The sequence below is a fragment of the Wyeomyia smithii genome, chromosome 3 (assembly GCF_029784165.1).
Source record: "Wyeomyia smithii strain HCP4-BCI-WySm-NY-G18 chromosome 3, ASM2978416v1, whole genome shotgun sequence".
Lineage (NCBI taxonomy): Eukaryota > Metazoa > Arthropoda > Insecta > Diptera > Culicidae > Wyeomyia > Wyeomyia smithii.
The window spans coordinates 107,149,097-107,159,778 of record NC_073696.1 but is presented as its reverse complement, the minus strand read 5'-3'; the positions used below and the strand labels follow the sequence as shown (position 1 = coordinate 107,159,778).

Below are 10,682 nucleotides of genomic sequence, written 5' to 3'. Positions count from 1 at the left end.
TGTGCATACATGCATTGTCCAGCCAGTAATGTTGAAAATATTGTGCCGTGTCTCGAGGGAAACGTCATTAAAATTGCACTTTATTTTATGTCTATCTGCTTAGAGTATAAACACAACCTCATTCGGATAGATGTGTACCTACAGACAGCGGAACGAGATAATCAATTGGATAGAACAACCTAGCCGGTAGCGCGACACAGTAAGTCAACAGTTTACCACAAACGCATCTTAATAGCTTAATTCAACCCATTTTCATCGAATTTTTGGAACTCTACAAGTAGTGAACATTGAAACAACTTAAACCGTTTCACCGCGACCAGAGTGACCACTAATCACCTGCTATCCACTGGTGCGAGGGTGGACATTTACTACGAGCATTGTCACGATCATGATCACAGAGACACATGTGAAAAGTTTGTCATTTTTACGCGACATATTCGCCCCGCATGCTATGCATCACGTGTAAACGAATTAAGTCAGTTTAAGCCCGCTCATTCAGAATTATTCGGACAAATTCACGCTCAGATGAGAAGAATTATGACATTGAAAATGGAACGAGCTTGAGTTTAGATGCTCTAGAGCAGCGGTTTTCAACCGGGGGGGAATTCCCCCCTAGGGGGGAATTTAACCGTTGCAGGGGGGGAATTGCGAGTGGAAAAATTTCACATGTAATGAGCTTTTGTGATTGACGGTGGTGCGACATTTTTTTCATTTTTTTTTTCAAATGTGCTTGTTAACGATAAATCGTCACACACACCTTCACAAGAGATGCTGAATTGTATGCCCGTGTATTGGTGTTCTCCTGCTCCTGCTTGAAACCTGGTCAAAATTAAAGTTTAAAAAGCCTTTTATTTTTTAATTACTACAGCTTTTCTTTCATGGTGCCCATAGGGGGGGAAAAGCTTGTAAAAATTATCAAAAGGGGGTGCATGAACTGAAGAAGGTTGAAAACCACTGCTCTAGAGAAGCTCGTTGAATTGTAGGACTAAACATGGACTACATTATTTTCAGTGGAAACAAAATTGGTTCAAAACTCACAACTGCAACTGAGTCATTTTATTAATACACTCATTTTAAGTCCCTCGTAAAAATGATGAATTAATACCACAGATCGTTGTCATAACCGTAGTATCCATAGGGAGAGTAATCGACTGATTGTTGGTAGTATGATCTTCTAGTGCACTGGACCTCTTCGATGCATACGCCAACCGTATTGCGAACGTAGCCGGGCCGGCAAAAGCATCCGCGCTGACACCCCGAACCACATCCTTCGTATCCGCCGTACAGATAGGAATCGCACGTCGAAGGACATCCACAAGTCGAGAAGACTTCGTTTATTCCGTTGCAGTAAGTATCTGATATCAAATTGAACAAATTTATGAACAAACATTGATAAACCTATACGTCTTTGGTTACTTACCATAAGGCACTCCATTAACCATAGAAGCGTAGGCTGTAGCAAGAACTGTGATAACTGCTAGCTTCATTACTGTAAATATTATTGTTTTGGATGTCTGCTAACACAATCAATTAATGAATGAATTGCAGAAGCTGCACAAGGTTTATATATGTGCAAAATCATTCAAGAGTTTCTTTGTCGTAGGTTAAACTGTTAAACTGAGATGCAGACGTGAAGACCAATATAAACAAACCTTCCAGTATATTCGACAATGACTAAATTGAACGTTTCCGCATTTCTAGAGAAGTTTTACGTCACATGTCTAGCTCTAAAAATTATGCTTTATTATATATTTAGAATGAAACTTGAGAACATTTCATGTCAAAAAGCTAATGCACAAATAAAATGAATTTGCTATGTCCTTGCGGAGATAGAGTTTATAGGGTCAATTCCTAGTGAATTTTTAATTGAGGCGGCATCCATAAATTACGCAACGCAAAAAAAAAACAATTTTTGGACCCCGATCCCCCATATGTAATTACGTAGCGCTGTAGGAGAATTTGCCTGGTGAAAATGCTCGTTTTTGGAGAGTCTCTCCAGAGTTTTTGTGTTACGTAACGCTCATCTTACCTCCTCCCTTCCCTACGTAACAAATCGTAACGCTCAAAGATACCCCCTCACCCTCCTATGAGCGTTACGTAATTTATGGAGGCCGCCTAAGACAAAAAAGCAATGTCCGGGTTTGTTATATAAAATATCACAGAACACAGCAAAACTCAGCAAACAAAAAATACTTCACGCTTTACCGTTTATTTTTTTGTTAGGGGAATATAATTACGCTGTCCAACTGTATGAACTTTTATAATACTAAATAAACTGGATTTTTCATTAGGGGGGCATTTAATGCTTACCAGAAACAAAGTGGTTTACCTAGTAGGAAAAATATTTATACTTATTTACCTATTTGACATCTATACTTGATGTACCACAAAGATGGACTAACAAGTTTTCATAAGGGTGGAGCACAGACATGAAATTTTATGATATTTAAGGGAATATATTCACAAACAAATCAATTACGAATGATCCCATTTTTACTCTGATATGAATTTTGGTAAAACTTTGTAAAGATAAATAAAGATAAATTTTAAAGATTTTTTCGAATTTCAACTCTTCCAGTGGACATAGCAAATCACAATGATCAATTTTTCAAATGCATCCGTTTTGAAGATATTTCTATTTCAGGCATGAAATTTTTCAAATATTCACGCCAATACGTAATTTCATATTTCACCTTCGACATCAGTGAACAGGTTATATTCAATATACGCAAAATAGGTAAATTATTCAAACAACTTTTCTTTTTTTTTTTTATGTCTATTATTTTATTATTATTTTTTAATTTATGCGCGTCAAACTGTTTTATTATCGTTTATTAATTCCACAAATTTCCATTTTAAATTAACTTCGCTTCGCTGAAAAACTTTCTTTTACTAATAACTATTATTATATACAAGTGAATACGTCTTGGTTAAACGAATGAACAAATACGAATGGGCTAAATTTCTTTCTAAACTACTGACGTTAATAATACTTAGCCTACTATGACCATTTCCGTTTTCTACTCTATCACTCCTCCTAAACGGTAATGGTTAATCCAATTAGTTTTGCTAGTTTTTCCAGTCTAACGCGCTGCAATGGTTTCGTCATGAGGTCTGCTACCATATCTTTAGATGGGCAGTAGATACACTTCATCTCTTGCTTCTCAACTAGATCCTTTGTAAAATAAAACTTCGTCGCTATGTGCTTCATTTTCCTTGTTAATTTTTCTCTCTTAATAATTTGTAGACAACTTTGGTTGTCTTCGTGTATGACAACTTTCTGTTCATCATTTAGCACCCGCAGTAGCAATTTCAACCATAGAGCTTCTTGTGCTGCTTCAGCAAGTGCGATAAATTCCGCTTCTGCTGTTGATAGGGCCACAGGTTTATTTACGACACACAGGCACACAGGTTTATTTACGACAAGCCCAGCTCACTGTTCCCCCGTTAACTTTGAATGCAAATCCGCTGTGCGATTTCCGGTCATCTCGATTTTCAGCCCAGTCAGCGTCAGAATAACCGACGATTGTTCCGGTTTCACCTTTCCTACTCAACCGTAATCGGTAGTTGATCGTTATTGAGGTACCGCACCACGCGCTTGAGTTCACTCCAGTTTTATTGCGTGGGATGATTCGTCTTTCTGCTCAAGATTGATACAGCGGTCGAAATGTCAGGTCATGTGTTAATAGCTATATACAGGACCTTTCCAATTAACTTCTGATATTCGGTATTGCTTGCCAATGGAGTCCCTTCATTCTCATTTTTGAAATACCCGGGATCTAACGGAGTTTTGTAAATTTTGGCAACCGTCAGCCCACTTGACTCCACTACTTCACGTATGTACTTCTGCTGGCTCAAAAAGTAATTACCATGACGGTCTTTTTCAATTTCCATCCCTAGGAAAAAGCGGATATCACCCAACTCGCTGACCTCGACTTCTCACAAGAGTTTCAATCATCTTTAGATCTTCACTCGCCATCACCAGGTCATCAACGTATACGAGTACGTAACCCCAACGCCCATTCAACTGTTTCCGATACAAACACGAATTGGATGTCCAGCTTTGGAATTGCTGCCGCTTCAACTCTTCATGCAGTCGTTGGTTCCATGCTCTCGCCGCCTGTTTCAGCCCATACAAGCTACGAGGCAAACCTTCCGCTCGTTTCCTTGTTTTATAAATCCGCTTGGCTGCCGCATGTATATCTCCTCCTGATCCATGATTAGCATCCAACGCCAAGCATTGTTCGGGAAAATGATCGTTGTCTTCATCACTGGAACCATCTACTTCTCGCAACACATCGGGTTTGACCTGGAGGTTATGATTGACGGGAAGACCTTTGATCTGAACGTGTTGAAATCTTTATACTTGCCTGGAAACACGTGCTCCCTTCCACTGCGCCTCAACACCTGTGACCTAGGTGGATTTGAAGATTGTCGTGGAGGGAGCACAGTCACATCGTTGGAGTCAGTACATGTGTCTTGGGTGTCCTCATCTTCTGATATCTCCTCTGCAGTTTCGTTTGCTGCTTCATTATATTCTTGACTGGCAGGAACGTTCGAAACTGTCGCTGGAACACTACTGAATTCTACCGGAACTATAGTTCGTTGTTCGTTAGATGGAAGACCCGTTTCTCCGATGCATTCGTCGATGAAACACACCTCTCTACTCTTCAAAAAACTCTTCGTCTAGGGATCATACAAACGGTAGCTTTTTGTCTCCTCCTCAAATCCAGTCAGTATGCATGGTCTCGACTTTGTATCCCATTTCTGTCGTTTTTGTTTTGGCACTTGCACCATGGCCTTCGTCCCAGACACTCTAACATGAGAAACGTCTGGTTTCCGTCCGCTTCAAACCTCTTCAGGAGTCAAATCATGTCCGCGAGTAGGAGATCGGTTCACAAGATATACTGCTGCCGCCGTTGCCTCTGTCCAGAAGAATTTCGGAAGGTTCGCTTCGAATAGCATGCAACGTGCCCGTTCGGTAATTGTTCTGTTGGCACGCTCTGCCAGTCCATTCTGCTCTGGTGTATAATCGTTGGTTGTTTGGTGCCGTATTCCCATTTGTTTCAAGAAACTTTGAAATCCGTTATTGATATATATCTTATTATTATCTGTTCGCAGGATTTTTATCTTTTTTTCGCACTGGCGCTCCGCTTGTGCTTGGAATTCCTTGAAACGATCAAGGACCTCCTCTTCAGATTTTGTCTTAAACGAACGAACATCTTCCGAGATCGATCGTCGATTAACGTTACATAATAACGACTTCCTGATGGTGACGATACCTCTATTGGTCCCGCTATGTCGGAATGAATCACTTCTAACAATTCCTCTGCTCTCGATCCGCTCTTGCTAAATGGAATGCGGGTCTGCTTCCCCATTGAACACACGGTAAAATCGTTGCGTTGTTCGTTTGAAATTTGCATTCCGCACGCTATTGTAGTTGAGATGTCCCATCCTTTTATGCCAAGTTTCTGCAGATGCAATGGCAGAGCTCAACATTGCCTGACTAACCCCATGACGAGCCCCTTCCAACTGCTCCATCTTGAATAAATTATTCTCGACGACTCCGGTTGCTACCAGCTTACCTTGTGTATTGTAGATCTCACAGCCGCTGGATTGAAATACAACCTTAAATACTTTTTTCACAGTCTGCACCACCGACAGGTTTGTCGAAAGATGGGGATGAATTGCAGGGGAAGCTGCCTAGCCGCAAGGTTACAGAGTCCGCTTTGTCAAGCGGATGGTTATGGGTTCGAATCTTAGTAGAATCAGGCCATCCGATGTCAAAAAGGACTTAAGCATGGGTGTATTCTCAGGCTCCCCACCAGTTACCCTTCCTTTACGCTGAAATCTACAAATACCTTTGCGTGACTTCCTCTTAACAAAAAATAAGTCCCTCTTATCAATAAAACTTGCCAGAAGGACGCACGACGAAACTTCTCCAGGGAATTATAATTGGTGATATTTGGCAAGAGGAACGAGTATTGGTATAGTAGAATAGTAAGCGTGTAAGGAAGAGTAGCATAATACACACAAGCACTGATGAACAATAATAATAAGCATGCCACTTCTCAATAGAGGTATTGCTATTAACAGAAGTGCGGGATACAGCAGACACCCGGGCATATCTCACAATAGATCTACGATTCTGGTCGCAGTGAGGAAGCCCATACAGGAAAAAAAATTGCACATCGTGTACTGGAATCTCAGCTCCATTTTTCTGACACGCTGGATGAAGAGTTGCCTTACCACAAGCTTCAATTTTCATCGTTTCCTTGTTTGCAGCAACCACAACTCCATTTTCGGTTCGTACGTCTTCCAACAGTTCCAGATCCCCCGTCATATGTCTGATCGCCCCCGAATCTAAATACCACTGGTTCTTCTCCTGGCTTTTAATTGTCGATAGTTCCGTGCAAAAGGCATCTGCCTTTTTGCTTACAGTTCCAGAATTCTCCGGACAGAACTTTGCGATGTGACCAAACTTGCTGCATTTTCTACATTGCGGGCCTTTAGACTGTGCCGAGCTTTTGTTTCTGCTTCTACCGTTGCCATGGGCGAAATCCGGTTTAGCGATGAACTTACCCCTAGCAACGAATGCTGTTTTTTCACTTGGCAACAGCTCTTCCTGCAGCAGAAGAGCAGTTTTTATAGAATCCCCCGTTATAGCTGTTCCCGAGTTCTTCAGAGCCATGATCATGGGTTGATATCGCTCAGGAAGTCCAACTAGCAAAAGAACACCTACAAACCGTTCCGGAATCGTGAATCCAATTTCGTTTAACAGGTGGCACGTCGATATCATCCTGTTCGCGTAGGCTTCCATAGTTCCGCACGATTCTAGTTCAGTCCGAATCAGCTTGTAAAGCAGACCAACTTCCCGCGTTAGGCCACCTTCCTCGAACGCGTTGTTGAGCTTCGTCCAAGCTTCCCGAGCTGTTTTTGCATCACGTACATGGTAGAAATTTGCCGGTTCTAGGAACAAGATAATCTTTCCTCTGCCTTTTTTGTCCTCGACAGGATTCACTGCTTCCAAATTTCCATCTTCATTTTTCTTAGGTTCGATAGCTTCCCAAAGATCTTCAACTTCGAGATAGGTTTGTACGGCGAATTTTCAAGTACTCCAATTTTCTCTGCCAACCAGTCTCTCGATTCCGGGATTCAAATTCGCCATTTTCAACGTCGTACTAGACCGATAACCTATTGTTATATACAAGTGAATACGTCTTGGTTGAACGAATGAACAAATACGAATGAACAAATACGAATGAGCTATATTTCTTTCTAAACTACTGACAATAATAATACTTAGCATACTATGACTATTTCCGTTTTCGACTCTAACAATAACTTTACCTGCCTGTGAACACGATACTGATTTATATGGCAGCACTGGATAGCTTATACTGTCCGATATCAGATGTAATCAAAAAGTGTAAAGATGTTGCAACAAGCGAGTAATCGGTCGTCATTTTGTTGCCCGTCGGAGCAAGCCCAAAGAAGATATTTCAGTCAGAACGGTATTTTATATAAAAAAGGCTTAGGAAAGTAATGAACTATCATCCACACTTTCCCGGAAGTAATAAAAGTATTGTTCCAATACCGCTAAGCGGAGCAGGATCAAAAAAGTGGGAAAAATAAATTTAAAGAATTCAGCCTTTGTCCCGTGGATGAAGAAGGTTACTACAACATGATGAAGCGCCTGCTGATAATGCCTTTAAAAGACAGAAATGGCTTACTGAAAATGTTCCGGAGTTTCGACAGAAGGAAATTTGGCCCTCTAGCGCTCCCGGTACCAATCCTTTGGATTACTTGGTAAACACAGGTTTTGCGCTAGAGTTTAGACTAGGAAACAATTGAAAATTATAGCTTTTCCACCATTTCGGTGCCCTTAGCCAAGATTTTTCAGAGACCTAAACGAGTTTTCCCCTTTTTTTTCCCTGTAGGCCCGAAACACAACTGCGTCCATTAGTTAGGACTATTGTTGTATGACCCATGTTTGATTTGGTATTAGTCGATTATCCTGTCACAACTAAGGTGTGATGGACACTGGTTGACATAATACCCGATCCCAGTTAGGGTCGACTCGTTTTATGAAGTCTAATACCTTACCAGGATCACAATGCCAAATTTCATGGGGCTCTAGTAGCCCTTTTCCAAATATTGACATCCTTTGATTGAACAAGGCTCCACAGATGCAGAGTATATGTTCAGCAGTTTCGGTTTCAAATTGGCAAAAACGACATTCTGTCGATCGAGTTTTTCCAATTTTGTTTAGGTGATACCTAATCGGGCAGTGACCGGTCAACAGACCCGTTAGTACCCGAAGCTCTTTTTATTCAGATTTAGTAAGATCCGAGCTTTCACAGCACTCGGTGTGATAAATCTTCTAGCTTGTCTGGATGTATCCGTGGCGTTCCAGCTTGATTCTACCGTGGACATTTCCCAAGTTCTAAATTCAGTCCTCAGAGCGCATTCTGGGACTCCGCAGAATGGTTCCGGACCAATAAAATTTGATGCTGAGCCTTCTCTTGCTAGGCTGTCGGCTTTTTCATTTCCTTCAATGCCGCAATGGCCAGGCATCCAGTAAAGAGTAACTTCGTTCCTGCTGGCCAATTGTCTTAAAGAAAGAAGGCATTCCCACACTAGCCTCGATTTACATGTGAAAGCTTTAAGTACATTTAAAGCTGCTTGGCTGTCAGAAAATATGCAGATTTTCGCGAATCTGTAATTTCTTTTTAAACAGATATCCACACATTCAATAATAGCATGAATTTCTGCTTGAAATACCGTTGAACTGTGGCCCATTGGTATAGCTCTACTGATTCCAGGGCCAAACACCCCGGCTCCAGTATTTTCACCCATTTTTGATCCATCGGTGTAAAACACAACAGAACCTGGACGCAGACTCGGCCCTCCTAACTCCCATTCATAGCGGCTTGATTTAACTACTTCGAAGGGGATGTCATAGTTTGTCTTCGTTGTCATCCAATCTTCTATTGTTTTAACATCAGAATTCAGTCTGAATTCCTTAAGGATTCGTAAGTGTCCCACAAGGTCACCATCTGAGATCTCATTATAACGTTTAAATGTCAGAGTACTTTTTGCAGCCAGCTGCTTTACATATTTGTGCAAAGGTAGCATACGAAGGAGGGCTTCCAAAGCAACTGATGGTGTGCTTTTCATTGCCCCAGTTATTGATATACAGGCGAGCCTCTGCAGTTTACCAAGCTTCGCTTGAGCGGTTACCTCATTAATTTTAGGCCACTATATAAGTGAAGCGTATGTAACCTTCGGACGAACAATTGCCGAATAAATCCAATGGACTGTTTTTGGTCGTAGTCCCCATGTTTTTCCCACGGCTCTGTTACAAACCCAAAGGGCATTTGTACCCTTAGAGATAGTCTTGTCTAGATGAGAATTCCAATTCAGTTTTTTGTCTAAAGTTACTCCGAGGTATTTAACTTCTTCTGCAAACTGAATTTGAACACCATCTAGAATAGGCCGTTTTAAATTTAGCTTTTTTCTTTTGGTAAAAGGTACTATAACAGTTTTGGAGGGATTAACATTCAAACCCTCTTCTCTACACCATTTCAAAGTAGATTTGAGCGCAGTTTGTAGCCGATTAGAGATCGTGTCATCAACCTCCCACGAACTATCATGGCTACATCGTCTGCGTATCGAATTACTTCATATCCTAGTTCTGTAAGCCTTTTAAGGAGTTCGTCTACAACTAAGGACCACAATAAGGGTGAAAGTACTCCTCCCTGGGGATATCCCTTATTAGATCTGATATTTAGCTGCGCACCTCCAAGATCAGCAGAAATTTCTCGATCTCTTAGCATCGCCATTGTCCATTCAATAATACAGTTATCCAGGCCCCTTGCTTCCATTGCGGACCGCATTGAGCTATAGGATGCATTATCGAATGCCCCCTCTATATCGAGAAAAGCAACCAGAGCCAGTTCTTTTGCTCGAAAGGACTTCTCAATTTTGTTAACTAACGCTTGTAGCGCTGTTATTGTAGATTTACCTGATTGGTAAGCAAATTGGTTTCACCAAGACTGTTGACTTGATAAAGTCGTCCAAAATTTTTTCCATTGTCTTTAATAGAACAGAGGAGAGACTGATGGGCCTAAAGGCTTTGGGAGTCGTTTTGTCTCTTTTCCCCACTTTAGGAATAAAGACAACTCGAACCTTTCTCCAGGCTTTTGGTATGTAACTCATGGTAACACTGGCTCTGAAGAGCTCAGTTAACTGGGGAATAAGAGCTTCTTTTCCCTGTTGGAGTAGTGCTGGGAAGATTTCATCTTTTCCAGCAGATTTGTAAGGTTGAAAAGAACTCAATGCCCATTCAACCCTACCAGGCGTGAAGATTTCACAGGCTTTAAGATAGACTTCAGTTGACCATAAAAATCCTGCCTCTTCTAAGTCCTGTACTTCACCGGAAAATGGGTGTTGACCCTGGAAAATGAGTTCTCATCATTACTTCCAAAGTTTCAGCGGAATCAACTGTAAAGCTGCCGTCCTCTTTTCTTAGATTGCCAAGACCATTTGAATGATCTTTTGAAAGAATTTTGTGCAGCCTCGCAGCTGTTGGAGCGTTATTGATCTCTTCGCAGACCCGTCTCCAGTCCTGTCTTTTGGCACGCCTCAATTCTCTGTTGTATGCAGTCAGGGCTTTTTTG

At 41.3% G+C, this 10,682-nt stretch overlaps 2 protein-coding genes across 2 annotated transcripts in view; one reads left to right on the top strand and one right to left on the bottom strand.

Annotated features, from left to right (window-relative positions):
* LOC129733242 (neuronal acetylcholine receptor subunit beta-3-like) overlaps nucleotides 1-10,682 on the top strand; it is a 29,217-nt gene that overhangs the window by 14,122 nt on the left and 4,413 nt on the right. The window contains exons 7-8 of the mRNA XM_055694933.1: nucleotides 104-199; nucleotides 1,179-1,347. The gene's annotated coding sequence lies outside the window, so the exon portion shown is untranslated. The remainder of the gene's footprint in view (nucleotides 1-103; nucleotides 200-1,178; nucleotides 1,348-10,682) is intronic.
* On the bottom strand, nucleotides 1,039-1,613 carry LOC129733248 (chymotrypsin-elastase inhibitor ixodidin-like). The gene is made up of 2 exons (XM_055694938.1): nucleotides 1,421-1,613; nucleotides 1,039-1,355 (listed from the first exon to the last, which is right to left on the bottom strand). The coding sequence occupies exons 1-2, from the start codon at nucleotides 1,485-1,487 to the stop codon at nucleotides 1,099-1,101; spliced, it is 324 nt and encodes a 107-aa protein (XP_055550913.1). The 5' UTR covers nucleotides 1,488-1,613; the 3' UTR covers nucleotides 1,039-1,098.

What these genes read in the sequence shown, in the direction of transcription:
- LOC129733248 (XM_055694938.1), bottom strand. Translation starts at nt 1,487, where the DNA reads ATGAAGCTAGCAGTTATCACAGTTCTTGCTACAGCCTACGCTTCTATG. An exon ending in GGTTAATGGAGTGCCTTATG is followed by an intron (nt 1,356 to 1,420) that starts GTAAGTAACCAA and finishes ATTTGATATCAG; the next exon opens with ATACTTACTGCAACGGAATA.